At 45.5% G+C, this 16,894-nt stretch overlaps 1 protein-coding gene across 13 annotated transcripts in view; it reads right to left on the minus strand.

Annotated features, from left to right (window-relative positions):
• The window catches only part of atrnl1a (attractin-like 1a), a 204,417-nt gene that overhangs the window by 63,430 nt on the left and 124,093 nt on the right, over nucleotides 1–16,894 (minus strand). For 11 of the 13 annotated variants that reach the window (XR_015109331.1, XM_086179718.1, XM_086179721.1 and 8 more), the window contains one exon: nucleotides 14,701–14,779. Coding sequence is in view for 12 of the 13 variants with exons in the window: in XM_086179718.1 (XP_086035844.1) it covers nucleotides 14,701–14,779 (79 nt within the window). In the remaining variant the exon portion in view is untranslated. Of the gene's footprint in view, nucleotides 1–11,399; nucleotides 12,555–14,700; nucleotides 14,780–16,894 lie in introns of those variants that run through there. The other 2 variants (XM_086179723.1, XM_086179722.1) reach the window with 2 other exon arrangements.

Below are 16,894 nucleotides of genomic sequence, written 5' to 3' on the forward strand. Positions count from 1 at the left end.
AGTAGCTTTCAAGTAGTCACAGGCAGGTGTCTTGAGCTCTCAAGGCTGTTTTTTCCTGAAAGACGAAACGCATTTAATGTGGCACAGCAGCGCTTTAAGTAGGTCTTAACAGTAACTGGGAGTTTTTTGGTGTGTCGTGCAACTCCTCCTTGATTTTGTTTGACAGTAAGAAGGTCAAGATGAGCACAAGATAGTTTGTGACAATGATGAATTAAACAATTAAAGTCTGACAACCTGTTCAGTCTCAGACAAAGTCAAGGTGAGATCTCAGAGAGGCTTGCAGGTGTAAATATCCTGCTCCAGACGTCCTTCACCCATCTGCCCCCCTCCATCATCATCATCATCATCATCATCATCAAAGTAGTGTGTGTGTGGTGTAAGCTCATGACCATACCCCACCCTGCTAATGCATGTGGATTCTAACAGGACTCAGGAGCAGCACCTGAATGTATCAGTCTGCACTGGTTAGCAGATGACGCAGGGTGGAGGATGGTCTCTACCAGATTAGACATCCATCCAGCAATTACAGGTCACACGCCAGGAAGATCACGTCTGAGTTAGTGAGGGAAGCACCAAGCACCAGCTCACATGATGTTTTAATGGATTCCAGCTCGTTACTGGGAGGAGCGCAGGAAGGAAACTGTAAACGATACAACTGCTTCTCAACCACATCCTCCTTCATGGGAAAGAGAAGGACAGAAGCTACAGGTGCGATTTCAGGACATCTTGTTTTGCTTTTTGGCTCAACGGGGGAAGGATCTGCTGCCGAGTGGCAATCAAGTGCTCAAAATGTTCATCCGCTGGGGAGGTGACTGATGAGGCAAGGGGCTGAACCGCAGGTCCAGGCAGCAGTGAAGGTCAGGGGTCGACGGCTGCAGGCTGAAAATGACGACAAAACCTGGTTCAAGCACAGTTGTGCTTCCGAGGTGGGCCGGTGGCCTCCGGTGTTGTGCAAAGTTCCGCCTGCCTGCTGCTTGCACCCTGAGGGACCTCGCACAACGAAAGCCATGAACGCTGCAACGTTTCGCAGGAAAAGTGCTGCAGTTCACCAATGATAGCTAATGCTTCAAGTTTACACGACGAACGTTCAGACTTCGTAACATTTGGTAAGACTCAGTAGTGTAACATTTCCTCAATAAGAATGGTGTTAAAGTGACTCTTCCTCAGTTCATCTATCTACAGAGCCCCGTCAACCATCCTCTTGGTCTGAGTGCTATGAAAAACTGTAGGACAGAGGCATTATGTTGCCCGCCCCTTCATCCATCCCAGTTTCTGGAAATTTCTTTGAATTTAGCTCAGAGTTCCAGTGGGATCCAAGGATGACCTGAAGACATGTTTTGTGGTCAAAGGTCACTGAGATAGGAACACACCAGGCAGACGTACCAGCGTGATGCACTGCTGTGCTTGTGTTCTTCAAGAACAGACGGTACTTAGTTGGAACTTAGTGGGAAAATGAACCTGAGCTATTAAATTCACTCTGTCAAAGACGATAAAATCAAGTGCTGCTCATCGTTTGATTCCTATCAAACTCTGAAGAGTCGTTACTGAGTGTTAAGAGGAGCATTATCCAGCTGAGGTGATGCTAAGTAGGCTAATGTGTCTACTTTTATTTCAGCTAATTAAACCTTCTTTCAGCCCAAAAAGTGTCCAGATAAAAAACATGATGATTGATGTCCACTGATGCTTCTCCTCTGGACGCATTTGTTCAGCAGATGTGTTTTATTACCTGCAGACAGCAGCTGATCCGTCTTGCTCAGCTTTAGCTCCACCCACATTTATGTAGGTTCAGTTCTACTTCATTTGATCTGATGAATTAATTCCTCGCCTCAGCAGCTCTGGGGGGAGAATCAGTGACATCACCTGCTGGGTCCTCCTCGATGTCAGAGAGGTGTTCTGATTCCCGACATTCTGACATTCATGAGTCATAGGACCTCTGATTTGCCTCTCCTGTTTACTCCTACACACTCAGCCAGCTGTTGTCTATTATGACTGACACACACACACACACACACACACACACACACACACACACACACACACACACACACACAACCACACACAGGGAAGAGGGATGGCGGAGCTTTTATGAAAGGCTATAGAAGGCAAAGAGGCTCTGGATGAAATCTCTCTTTTGTCTCTTTCCAAATTCCCCTCACTTTCTCACACACACACACACACACACACACACACACACACACACACACACACACACACACACACACACACACACACACACACACACACACACACCATGGAGGGGCCCTGTGGGCGAAGCTTTGGTGCAAATGTTAAACTTCAGAAACAACAGAGAAAATTAGACCCTGATCAGTGGTTCTCTTGGGGGTGTAGTGCTCACTCCCCCCCCTCACACACACACACACACACACGCACACGCACACGCACACGCGTCATCATCATGTAAACTGAAACACTCTTTGTAGTCTTGGAGCACACAGAGTTTCCAGCGCATCAATAAAGTTATAGATGTTTGTACTGGAGAGTCTGATGAGACTGCAGTGCCGTTAAACCACCTAAATTATTATCATTTATTTCAATGATGCATAAAAGATGGTTTTGACTGGATATGTAGATGCATGCAGTAAAAATAAATGAATATACTGCAGTCAATTCACAGATGTAACACAAGACAAGGTATAACAGTAGCAGTATTAGCAGTGGTACAGTCTCCATATAGTTTCCCACCCTAATGTCAAGTCTTTCCAAGAGTGAACTCATTAGTAAACGGGCACACTTCCGTCCCTGAAACTACACTTTTATAATGCCAATAAAGACGTTTTCACTCCTCCTCAGTTCGTAAATGATGTCACAGTGTTGCTGGTCTGAACATGCAGACACTTTGGTTAGAGGTTCCTAGAAAATCATGATCGCTACACGTTTTCTGTCAAAAGATGAATTTAAACTGTAAAGTATTCATCCCACAGATAGACTCGTATCGTAAGAATACGTCATTACAGAATTGTAACCCTCAAAAGAGGGCGAGCCAGACGCACTGAGACTTTCTACATAGTTTTCACTAAAAGCTGAATATTCTTTATTTTGCATATCTATGGTTAAGTACAAGAAAAATAGCTCAAACACATTCTTTGCACAAAACTGTGACTCAGAAGTGTGAAGTAACTGTTAAAGCACCTGATACTACGGTAACTCTTCTAAACTGCTGTGTGATGTGATACCAGGCTTAACTTCTGCCTCTACTAATACTGAAATCAAAGTGATAAGCTTGAGCGGATTTGTACCAAGGCACCGTTCCTTCTTCACTCCAGCTTCCCAACCAGGTAAACCGCCCGGTATTTTGTCGCTGTAGTATTTTAATGGGGGTCCACCAGGATCAAGTCTCCCTTTTTAAATCCAGATCCAAAAACTGAGGAGGGCAAACTCAAAGCTCTCATCTGAGAATGTGTGTTCAAAGTTGCTCTGCAGAAGTGTCTGTGTGTGTGTGTGTGTGTGTGTGTATATTCTGAGTTTATGAAAAGCTTCTTAGAGTAGGATTAGGATCATCATTGTCCACTGGCTTATGATACGACAAGGATTACGTTAGTACAAAGATATGTTTAGCAGCACGTCCCAGAACTCACACACCCACACTGGCCCTGTATGCAGGGATGGAGCTTAGTGGTTCTGGGCTCGGCTGCACCACCAGCATCTTATATTCTAAACACTCTTTAGTGAGTCTGCTTTGATCCCTGACAGATTTTCTACATGTAGAGCACAAAGTCAGCCATGAAGATTCAATTGTATAATGATTTTTTTAAAGATTATCTGCTGCAATAACAAACGTGCCGCACCACTCGACGGCGCCCCCGTCACAGGAAGTTTACCATACAAACACGACAATGCTTTTTCATGTAAATGATGACTGACAGGTCCAGGAGTGGACACGAGTCGGTTCCCTGATGAAACTGTCACAGAGTGACACAGAGGCAGAGTGCAGGTGCCACTGTGCACCAGGAACGAAAAGGTCAAAAGGTCTGAAAAGCTCCAGCTACACTTGCAGTACCTTGGAAGACCCTGTGGCCCCACCAAGGTGGTCTGGCTAACCATGTGGCCTCAGTAACAGTGTAGCCTGTTGCTAAGCCCGCGAGCTCCTGGATCCATGTTGTGGAGGTTGCGAGGGACAGTATCTTGGCACTGCAGCGTCTGGTGGTAGTTTTGGTTGCGAATTTTTTTACAATACAATTCACCTTCGACATAAAGGTAAACAGGAACTACTGAATTGTGGCTGTATGCACAATATTCAAAGAAACTCCCTAAAAGTTGAGAACCTGAACTCTTGAAGCCATAACAAAGACAGAAACTCCTGACTTTCAGGTGACAGCTTGGAAATCTGCGGAGGAAACCCGTTAAATGGCCTCCGTTGACCCAAACAACACACTGAACTTTTGCTCAGCAAATCGTGTTTTTGTGTTTCTGTTATTTAAGAAAATGACAAATAGTCAAGTGCTTGCAAAAAAAAAAAGAACAAATCAATTTTTTTAATCAACAATAGGAGCTCTGTTTTTTTTCTTTTTGATGTTTTCCAGAAAACTGTCTACTCTGTAGGTTGAGGGGAAATAAGTTTTCTCAAAAAGATGAGAGGTGAAAGTTAGTTAGTTAGTTAGTAAAGGAATACGACCCTGGGCACGGAGGACAGGATCAACCAGGATGTGACACACAGTTTAGAAGCTCCACTTCAATCAGTTGTTTCATTGAGAGCTGGGGTCTCCATGTGACGGGTGGAGGAAGTAGTTCCTGTCAGCTGAGAACGATCTCGACTCGTTCCTGGTTGGAGAACTCTCTCCTGTGTTCCCTGTTCAATGTAAAATACACATTTGGCCAAAATGATCAGTGCTGAACTGAATCTGAAGTATCAGTATTTCAGTGCCGATCCGCACAGCACCACAGCCGAAGGTGAATGGCCGCAGGAGTCTCAGCACTGGCTCAGGTGTGGAGTTAATAAAATCCCCCCCACCCCCGAGTCCACGCTGGCCATCAGTCACTATGACAGCCTGGAGAGGGTTTCTAGGAGCAGCCGCAACAAAGACAGGGGAAACACAACCACGGTGGAGGAGGGAGGGAGGGAGGGAGGGAGGGAGATGGATTATTACAGACGGCTGCAGACCGGAGGCGCTTCCTGGTAAAAATCCTGAACGGAACAGACAAACACAACCATAAAAACCCTCTCCACCAGCATGTGGCTGAAGGAAGGAGTCCCTCCACACACCCTCACTCTCATGCTCGCTTCGGTGCTTTTGAAGTAGGCTGGTGGCTTTGGGGCGCCGCTGAATTCATCCCTGAACACCAACAACTTCTAGCTAATCTGGATCTCCGATGGTGACAAGGGTCACCTGTGCTGCCCTGATAGCAGCAGAGCTTCAGAAACAATCAACGTAGCTCATCCCTTACGTATGGGGGGGGGGGCAACAATGCCTGGGACCGGCTTCGCAGCTTCCTGCTCATCGTGTTGTCGTGCTGCCTGGTGAAGTCAGCCGGGGTGGGTTGGGGCCGTTGCGAAAGCGCCATTGTTTCAGAAAATTGAAATGAAATATGACAATTATACAGCTACAAATTACCACCCACGTTCAGGCTCACTGTCTCACTGCCATTTGCAAAACCAGACTACAGAACCAATGTAAAGGTGAGAACAACGCAGCTCAGGTTTCAGGTACAACCTCCTTCAGGTGCGTGCACGTGGCTGCAAAAATAACCGTGTGGTTACAGACCTCCTGAACTCCTGGAGGGTACATTTATCCTGCCTCGCAAGATAATAACACACAAGATATCCATCTTTTGCAATGCAGTTAAAATAAAATTTAAAAAAAACAAAACACCTTTTGGGACTTCTGTCTAAAGCTCAATTCCATACTTGAAAGAAAACAACGCTGCTTTGTATTTTAGAAAATATGATCTTTCTGCCGCTGTGATGAACGCACTTTCACTCCCACCACTGTGATTTTCCAACACGGTGCAATTTGCATACATTTGATCTTCTCCCGCTGCTTCAGGTAAACATTTGGACTGGACGTATTGGAGATATTTGCTCTACAAGAGAGGAGCTTTCTAGAAAAACAACAAAAAAAAACAAAAACATACACAGGCAAGAATAACCGCCAACTGAATTAATAATCACAACCACAAACATATAACAAAGCAAAGCTCTAAAGATGCAGTAATGCATCTAAAAACATCAGCGTTGGCAGCTTCTAGATATCGAGGCTGTACAATTACACAAGACCGTTCTAAATACGTCTGTCAGAAAACACAAGGGATAGTTTTTGCTGCTGGTTTACCGTTTTGGGGTGTCAGACGTTTGAGAAACGGAGGAAGAGAAGAGGTTTGACTCCTCAATGTCAAAGAAACAAAATTAAAAAGCTGTCAAATGAAATCAAGACGGTTGAGGATGGAAACTCTGCTGTGGCCGAATGGAAGTCACTGATGAGGGACGACTGATTCCAGAGCGCATTAAAGTCACAGGTGAATCAGCATGAAGACTCAAACAGACTGCCCGGAGGAGTGGGCGGGACGAGTGAGCGAGGCGATCCGACTGAGGCAGAGAGGCAACGGTGGCAGCACCCCCACTTTAACTGTCCACCCACTAAATTTTGTGCAACTTACTTTAATAAAGCTGCATTCAAGTGATGTCAGACTAATTGGAAGAACAAGTTCCCGACTGTGAAAATTCCCATGAATGTTCCCGGCTGGCTGGGTCCAATCTGTTACCTCACTCAATCTGACACATTTGAAGTTTGTTTCCTTTATTTTTTCATCTCAGAGCTTCAACAGACAAAAGACCCTGGTGGTATCTGTGCTTGCGTGTTCAGTGCTGTCTCATTTGTTTGTATGGCTGTAGAAGCGCCGGTCTTCAGCGTTAGAGGGTTAAAGCACAAGCAGCTCCGTGGTTTATAGCCGCGCGCGCGTGTGTGTGTGCATCCCTTTGATTTGTTTACACGCTGGTCATCCACAGACTCAGCCAAGCTTGGCCACATTAAACCTACTCGACTAATCTGCCACCTCGATTTACGCCGGCGAAATAAGGGGCACACAAACACGCACAAAAGCACACATGCTCAAGTGATTTGGCGTCGGACGGCCCAGACCAGCTAATCTCTCCAACTGCAGATTGGAATGTGCGCTGGCCAAGGACTGAGCAATCGGAGCACAACATCAGTCCTGCAGGAACCCAGGAGGAACAAAAGTTAAGGCTTTGTTTTAAGGTACCGAGCTACTGAAGCAGTATCTCCACGTGAGCTCCTTCAATTTGTTTGTTTTTTTCTGCCAGCTCTTTTAATAAATGACATTTGCTTCAATAACTCCCTAATTTGACAATCTCCTCGTTAAAGTTAACTTAAGCACCTTTACTCATCTTGCGGCGGTTGAAATTAGACTGCAAGAGACCTTAGGAAACCATTTACAGCAGCATAATTAGCTCCGTGAGCCAGCTTATCGGATGCAGTGCAGTGCTGACGAGTCCTAAACAAACAAAACAGCCTTAAAACTTAAATTTTAATCAAGCTCTCTTCATTTCACCGCCCCCCCCCCCCCATTCCCGCCCTCCTGTAATTCAGAGTGGGGTGTCTCCGAGTGCTTCTCCTTCATGATTGTAGGGGGGAGGTGACACTATGCTAATTGGTTCATGGAAGAAGGGAGCAAACATCTAATTTAAGAAAATTGATATGAGAGGAGGAGGCTGCTGGAGGAGGTCAGGAGGTGCTGTCAGACCGAGCCTGTCTAAGGGTGGATTCACACCTGATGCACTGGACCTGATGTGAATGCACAACTGAGTCGAGTTCGCCGGTTCATTCACATCTGGTCGGCCAGATCAAACCTGAAGGGGCAAATTCAGCCCCCGGACCTGACCTTGGGCAGCCCTGGGCTGGACTACGGAACGCTCACCAGGACTCAGTTCGTCCAGGTATCAACACATTATTTTGATGATCAGCGGGATCGCATGCCCTTCGGCTGCAATGTCATCACGCTTGGTTTCATCCCAGCAGGAGACTTTTCTCTGCTGGTGGTCATTTTTCCTTTATGTTTTTGGGTTCACATGAAGTTAAAATCATTATTTCCTCTCTGTTTTTATTTCTGGCCTGATGGGGTGCACAGACAGTGACTTGAGCAACGTCTGAATGAGTTCCGAGAACAAGAACATTTCCAAACCGTTGAAGTTTTTAAGTTTCAGTTTCATTATTCTCCTCTTTTCTACTCTGTAAAGCACTTTCAGTTGCCTGTTGGTGTTAAACGTGCTTTACTCAGATAAGTGCCTTGACTAATTTTACAGTGTGAATTCAAACATGTACGGCTATCATATCGTCACGATACAGTGACAATTCCATTGGCACCGATTCATTGTTATCATTGAACGGATCATCAAGGAAAAATAAAAGCTCACTCGACTAATTAAGAATGGTTTCAAAAGTTTGCAAATCATCAGACTGCATTTCAAGTACTTGTTTTTGCGGGTGATAAAGGCGAGTGTGAAATCCAGATCGATGGCAGGAAGCAAAAGTTGGTCTCCTGAATTAAAGGTGGATAAAACCACACGCTCCCCCAAAACCACAATCCTGAACTTCCTGCACAGGCCATTTATCTTGTGTAGAAAGCTCCAATATGAAGATAATTCCTCAATGTATTGAGCTGCTAAAAACTGAAAACATGAAAATAAATCTTAAAAGATTACAAACTTAAAAGATTTTTTTTGTACTTTCTTTAAGTCTCACATTTTTGTAGTCTATGGTAGTTTTTTAATTATCCCTGGAGGTTTGTGAGTAACATTCAAACTGCCTCAGGATCAGTGTGACTTCATCGTCATCCACATGTTTTAATTGGCTTTATTTGTAATTACACTGCGAGTTGTCTGAACATAATAGACCTGTCAATCAAATTAAACAGCCGACTTCAATCCTGTGCTTTTAATTTTGCTGGCATGATACGACCCCGAGGACCAACCACACACAAGCGGGAGAAAGGCTCAGCCAAGAATCTGAGCTCCAGAAATGCAGGAAACACAAACACACACACACGCACGCACGCACACACACACACACGCACACCTAGGAGTGTGTTTTGTATTTCATTTGTCCCAGGCCACCCTCCAGGGCCCTTTTGTTTACAGCACATTGGATCATAGGCGCCGATGCTGCGCACCCACCGGGAAATTATACTATGTGCAGTGAATTTTAAACTTCATGTTCACTCTGGAAACGCTAGTGTTGTTGGACAGCTCCAGTTTCAGCTAAAAACTAAATCATCATCATTTTACTGACTTGTGTACGCAACCGCTCGTTTACTTTCATACCTGAATAACACCGAGCAGCTCCAAATAAACGACACACAACAGTGGGGCTATCGTGTTGCTGTGCTGAACTGAGTTTGATATCTGGTCTCACACGGGAGGAACACCTTCCGAGGGCCAAATGGTGCATTCAGGCAGTCGGGAATTAAGAAAGTTCCCATTTTGGAACGTCTGACTTAAATGATGACAACACACAAGTGACATGGCTGTCCGCAGGAAGTCCACTGTTTCTGCCATCAGAACACAAAGAAGTGACCTACAACCTCGCCATGACACACGACGCGACACTGAGACCAGACGAAGCGCCGGGGTTAATGTTTCAACGGATTCCTGTCAGTAACCTCATCAACCGTTAGCTCACGTTAGCTAGCCACCTGGGTGAATATGGGAGGGAAGTGTCTGTCTTTGAAGCCACTTCATTTCTGAAGTTCTCATCCAAACCAACCGCGCTGCTGTAAACCAAAGACTCATCAGGAGAAGGACATCAGACATCGTGTGTTCTCCCAGCTCAGAGGGTGGAATTTCCCCAATTCCCACTTGCTCCTTAACACAGCAGAACCGGCACAGCAGGTTTAAGATTCTATCATTACATTAGCAGCCCCCTAAAAAGTCCCACTGGCTCCTGTGCATCAGCCTCCACAGGACTGCTGGGCTGGGATCAGACCTGGAGTGAACGTGAGTCGTGAGCAGTTCTCATTAGAGGTGTGAACTCCCTCATGGTCACATGACATCCGATAACTCAGACCACCGCTACACGCGGCCACATTCTTTTAGCAGTGTGAACATGAATGTGTCCCGACACGTTCAAGGACCGTCAGCCTCGTAGGAGGTATATTAGTTGTTACACAACTCCTGAGAAATTCAGAAAAGCCCATAGACGCGAATGTGTTGGACATCACGGACAGTGTTCACCGTCCAAGGAGTGGACCCAGTCTGTACTGCTTTGATGTCTCTGCTTTTAATTCTCTCAAAGACAGAGAGAAAAACTCCTCTTCAAAGTCAATGTAGCTCACCCCGCAGCCAATTCTTTGCGCAGTAAACTACACAAATGCTTCAAAACAATTCCACCAAATTCCACACAAATTATAAACGTGGTATGGATTGTAGGTGTCGTTTCTGCGACATCAACATGTGTTTGTCGTGTGTAAATACACACGCCAGAAAAGGTGGAAACAGAAATAAAGCAGGTCCTTATTAGCATTGGGAGCGGAGAAATGAGATCTGATGACAAGTGGTGACTGGGGACGCGTTTCAGCCTCCCACCAGTGATCGGATCACTCAGGACGCACGCTAACGGCAGGCATTAATGTCCCACACCGACACTCACAGAAGTCGATACAACAAGGTTCTGCATTGCTGCTACGGCCTTGTTTTAAGTTCTGCTGTGTTTCAAGTTTTAATTAGTTGTGTGATTCGTCCGAACTGCATAGGAGAGACAAGAGTGATGAAAAATGGATCTAAAAACATCAACCGGGAGGAGAGGACCTCAATCTAGTCCTGCTAGCTGGCTTCCTCTCTATATTCTCATTTAACTTATTTATCTAGTCAAGCTACACAAACACTCGTAGTGCCTTTAGAGGGCCAACCCTATTAGACAAAGCCAGAGACACGGTGCACAGCCTGTCTCTGCACATCAGCATTAGAATTTCAAAGTCGCTTTGTGATTGTTTGATCTCATATCCAAAAATGATTGTTGGTAAGGAGAAAAAGCAGTCCAAGACAACGCAATTAACATAAAGCGCGTGGTTCTATTAATATCAGGTCTTCTCTGCAGTCGTGTGGCTGTTTGTGATGCATAATTAACAGTGAGGAGATCCCATTTTCACCTTCTGCTACGGCTCCCCTCCAGAGCGCCTCCCCGGAGAACAGCGAGGAACGATGAGGCTTCACACCGCAGCGAGGCAACCAAACCTGGCGTTCTCTGGAATATTAGCAAGACTATTTATTTTTACACGTAGATGAAAGTCTCCATGAAACGGGACCGTTAGACCAGGCGGATGACAACGTCACGCGGCAGATTCCTGCTCCTGTGTGGGAGGCAGCGCTGTCATCAATCTCTCAGACTCTCAAGGCGTTCCTCAGTTTCTCCGTCGTCGTATCCCTCAGCAACATATTTACCGGAGAAATGTTCGCCGCAATAAAAGATGAAATGCTGCAGTCCTAGTTGGGGAACATAACTCAGGGAGGTCTAACACACAAACTGATCCAGTTCCTTTATTACAATAACAATATTTATCTGTTAGATAAATCTGGCAGTATTGACCCTCTCTCCTCGGAGCTGTGAAGAACCAGACAGCGGCACTTTATCTCCAGAATCATCAAAGTGGCACTAAATACATCAAAACAAGGAAATAACAAAGCAACATTGAGCTTCACTGATTAGTGTCATTCATTTCAAACTCAGCCATGCAGGAACAGCGATGCAGTGCATGCTGGGGGATGAAGTTCACGGCAGCAGTGAGGCCATAACCGTTATCTACAAGAGCTTCGATATTTGTGAAAGAAGCTCCGGTTTTGAAGATTTCTTCTGGTCAAAATAAAGCTGTGCGCACACTACGAGAGGATCGGGCTGATCTGAGACCTTTAATGTTAGCTGGAAGCAGCAGTAGCTAGCATTAGCTACATTTGAGACAATTAACTTCAATTCCAGCTCTCCTAGCAAAATAAATGATCAGTTTTCCTGCGGTCACGATGGGTCATGTGAGTTTCTGTGAGATCTCGAGTCCCTGGATTCACCACTCTGGATTTGGGTGTAGCCCTGCGTCTTGACTGTGTATGCAATATGCAACATGCTAGAATTAGCCCAAAGGCTTGTTTTCAGTCACTGGCAGCCTAACCTCAAGACACACATTTAAAAGTATAGTTATATAGTTATTATGAATGGTAATCCTTATAATTCAATGTTATGAATCATTTCAAATGTTTTTCTGTGTCTGAGGTCTCCAGCGCTTTGTCTCCACCCGGCCTAAAGTATTTAGTTATGGCAATAAAAAAACCAGATATTCTGAGAGAAAAGATTAAAAACAAACAACAACAAAAACTGAGACTAAAATAAAAATGAGACTTGTTCTGAATGAATCACAAAGCAGTTCCTTCAGTATCAGTCAGTTCTGGTCCCACACGGCGAACTGAAAGAGGTTTTATATCCCGTGCAGCTCCTCATCCTCTCAGGAGCAAAGGTCACGTGGTTTGTAATACAAATATTCACAGGAGACGTACAGTTACAGGCCAACGCTGACATTTGGAACATTTGTTTACTTTTTGCCTGCAAAACACACACAGGCACACACACACGCACACACACACACACAGGCCATGTTATGGTGAACTCCTGACAAGTGGCTTGTTAACATAGTTGCATAGTGAGCGACTGGTTTGCTGCTCGTTGTTTTCGGGGGTGACATTTTTCGGGGCCTGCAGGACAAGTCCTCTTTCGTGTAATGTAGCCAGTGACTGCTGGAAACAATGAACTCAGGAGTTTTTTGTAAATGTCATGTTCTCCCTCTAAGCTTGGCTGGGTTCTTCTCCTCAGTTAAATCTAAGAAATGCTCTTTGCTGCTCTGAAGTTAAAGAACTCTTGTCGGCATTTCATTAGATTTCTTTGTGCGAGTGAATTAATTACGTGGTGAAAAAACAGATTCCTCACTGATGGTATCTCCTTCCAAGGCAACAACGAGATCCTCGGTTGTAAAAGATGGTTTAACACTAAAGTAAACATCCCTCAGGAGGAGAAAAACAGGAGCCGGAAACATGAATCAGCAAAGATCCGAGTGAACGCAGCGCAGAACGCAGAGATGCAACGGCACTGATTAAGAAACTGATTTGAAAGCAAGATCAGTTTAAAAATACAAAGTAGTTCACTTTGCTTTTTTTTTTTTTAAATTTACTGTGAATGCAGAACATAGAGTTGGGCTTCATCTGTGATGAACCATCGCCACCGTCTGGTCCCACCCACCAGGCTCGGCTCAACAGCGAGAAAATGTTGAGTTTGATTTGGTGGTTTTGGATCCACATTCATACATTTTAAGTCAAAAACGTAATTTTCTTCTCATTGACCCCGGTGTAAATACCGGAGCTGCACATGTATTCTGTCTGAGTACACAGTGAAGTTATAAAACTCCATATTTACTTGTTTTGACTAACAACATACAAGAATTGTGAAAAACAAATACAAATCCACGGCAACCGTCAAAATCGGAGTGAAAATTAAATGTTAAGAAACCGATGTGCAGTTGTTTAATTATTTAAAGGAATAGTTCTTTAATCTCCTCGCTAAACTGAATTAATAAACCTCTCAGCTCCTGTCTGGAAACCTACAGCAGAGCCTGAGAGTTGTATTGATCCTCTTATCTAATTCCCAGACAGACATGTTTAAATGATTATTCTTAAAATTCATTCATTTCTTACAATGACTTGGTTTTTCCACTTCTGCTTTCCTTGCTGCTAGCAGAAGCCTCCATCACCAGATAAACTCAGCAGCTCCTGCAGAGTCTGAATGAGTCAAAGCAGCATCAGATTCTCTCACGGAAAAGTTGAGAGCACATAAGCAGATTACAAATCCTCCTAATTGGAGCCGATTCTCTTTAAAATACCATAAAAGTAACATAACGCGTCGCCGCCATTGGAAGTTAATTTGCACATGAAAGCAGCAGTGTTTTCGGCATAATGGCCACAACAGCGGCGAGGGTGGGGGCGAGCAGGGTGGGGGGCGGGGCGGGCAGAAAACAACAAGTGTATTTAAGCACAATAGTTCCCCACGGAACATGTGTGGATTACACCAATAACAACAAACTCATCATCGGCACTCATAACCAACCACTGATCTCCCCCTGATGACTCTGGCACGGAAACACTGCAGAAATGCATGACGCCATTATTGAGGCGAGGTGAGGCGGCGACTGCAGGTCTACCACTGGAACCAGGACAGAACCGGGAACATGAGGAGTTGATTTGGAATTAAACACCGTGTGTGTGTGTGTGTGTGTGTGTGTGTGTGTGAGAGAGAGAGAGAGAGAGAGAGAGAGAGAGAGAGAGAGAGAGAGAGAGAGAGAGAGAGAGAGAGAGAGAGAGAGAGGATTAAATATGAAACGATGCGGCATCTGTTGAGACTTTAAGTGATATATCACTCTATTCCACTTCGTTTAGCATCACTCCATCTGAGTTAATTGGTTCACGAGGAGCACTAATGAAGGGGAATGGCCTTGTTTATCGTCATGGCGACGCTCGTTAACTGGAGAGCATGGATGCCTTTTTCCTTCTTTCAGGGCTGCTGACATTAACTCACCCCTCACCACTGTCAGTGTGTGTGTGTGCTTAACCTCCAACATGACAGCTGCATCAGACGATTGATGTGTAGAAGCGCGCGCGCACACACACACACACACACACACTAGTACAGCAACGTGTCCTACCTCTCTTCGTCTTGATGCCCAACACGTCTGCTTGATTTTCCAAACCACCGCAGCGACCAGCAGCAGAGACAGGAAACAACTGCCGGGAGAAACAGACACTTGAGTTCACATCTGGAGACGCCTGAGAATCAACTCAAGTGTAACTGGAAAAAAAATTCCCATCAGGCAGGATAGCAATGATTTCCTTATAATATCAAATTATAAAATCTCTGTAATCCACAAATAATTTGGATCCGGACTAACTAACTGCTCGAAGGGTTGAATATCTGCAGATCACACTCATATAAATAACATATATTTCATGCTTATAGTCTTTGTATTCAAAAGTTTCAAGTACAAAATGAAAAATAACCCCAATCATGGAGCACATCTTCACACTAATTTACTGCTTCCAGCTTTCGCAAAGAAGGAAGAACAAAAGAAAGAGACGATTTTAGGAGATTTGTGGCGAGATACAAAACCACGGTGACCACAGGCAGTCGGGGATTTCAGGACAGCAGAGGGCGGCGAGGGGTCAACGGGAGACATGATGCTCTCTAACAAAGAACAATGTCCCACACCACACACACACTCACACACACACACACACACACACACACACACACACACACACACACACACACACACACACACACACAGCCTTAAAGTTCAATGTCTGGAGGCCAAAGTTATCAGGCCAAACACAAAGCTCCTCTCATGAGCAGAACTTCTGACAAGACCTCAAAACAAGCTCACCCAAAGGCTTAACAACAGGAAGTCCCTGAGAATCTGCTGAGAACAGCAGCGGCGCACAATCCCCCCCTTCATCAGTGTGTGTGCGCTATGCGTGTGCGTAAAGGCTATCAGGGCTATAATGAGCGTGACATTTTTAGCCGCAGTCGGCTGAAGAAGCTGCAGCCTTGGCCTCTTCCATCCACAGCCGACCTCCCGGCCACAATCGGACCATCAGAACCAGAGCAGCCCTCCGGTGATGAGGACAAGATGCTCATTGCTGCTGTTGCATGAAAACCTTCCAACCTTCCAATCTGCAGACTTTTATCAAGGTCATATGTAAAGTTTCTCAGCAGAAGTCTTGCAAATATGTATTTCATAGCCCACTGATGGTTGAGACCACTCGGCCAGGTAACACCAACCCCACTGAGCTGACGAGTCCAGGTCCATGTGGGCGAGGACCCGATGGTGTCTAGGTTGATGTTCTCCTACTCTTTTCGGTGGTGCTCCTTCAAAAAAAACACAAAACACATGCAGGAGAACAAACTGAAACATCTGAATGCCGCCAGGCAAGAGCCAGAAATCAATAAGCTATCCGCTGAACATGAGCCACAGATAGCAGACGATTGGAAACAGCCTCACACCTGCACGACCACTAAATCCTCTGTCAGTGCAGAGGCCGGCCAGGCTGGGACCTCCAGAGAAGTTACCGCTACTTAGAAGCTTGGTTCAGCCCATGGATCTGTGTGCTCTTTCAACAGATTCAGGTTTTCAACACCGTGTCTCAGCCCCGGTTGCAGTTGCAGAGGAGAGTCAACAAGGTCACACTGAAATCAACTTCTGCTGCGGTGAAATTTGCTCCTGGTGGATCCGTTTGTTCCAGTGATTCAATGATGAAATGAGAGTCACTGTCAGAAGATTCTGACAACCCATCAGGTTTTACTGAAACAGGATGATCGGTGCTCCTGCTGAGGTTTTCATGATTCAAACCGAAACACTGGGTGTTACTCCACTCGTGCAGACTCCCTTTAGAAAGTCACAGATTTCACCGACACAGCACCCAACAGGCTGTCAGCTCGGAAACGCCATCCAGCGAGTCCAGCAAATACAGACTCAGGGAGGCGGGTGGCGAGCTTCACGTGGTGAATGGAACCCGCTGCATCTGTGTGCCGGCAGGAGAGGGGATGTGCAGGGAGGACCAGCGCTACGACCAAGCCAAGCTCTCCTCCTCCACCTGACTCCAGCAGCTCTGCCTGCAGGTCCACAGCAGCAGCGCAGCCTGTTTCTGAGCTGGTGGCTGCTGGCATGTCCTCGCTTTCACAGTGGAGGCGCCGCGGTTTTTGGGTTTGACATTTTACAGAGTTTTTTGATATTTCCTGTGATGATGGCACAACATGCAACCCTTAACCAGGACCGATGACAGAGAAACTGACCACACCTGTGACACATTTTCCAGCACCGTAATCCAGGATTCCTCCTGGTC

Source organism: Aulostomus chinensis, chromosome 16, assembly GCF_037954235.1.
Source record: "Aulostomus chinensis isolate RoL2024-O1b breed Wild chromosome 16, RoL_Achi_v1.0, whole genome shotgun sequence".
Classification (NCBI taxonomy): domain Eukaryota; kingdom Metazoa; phylum Chordata; class Actinopteri; order Syngnathiformes; family Aulostomidae; genus Aulostomus; species Aulostomus chinensis.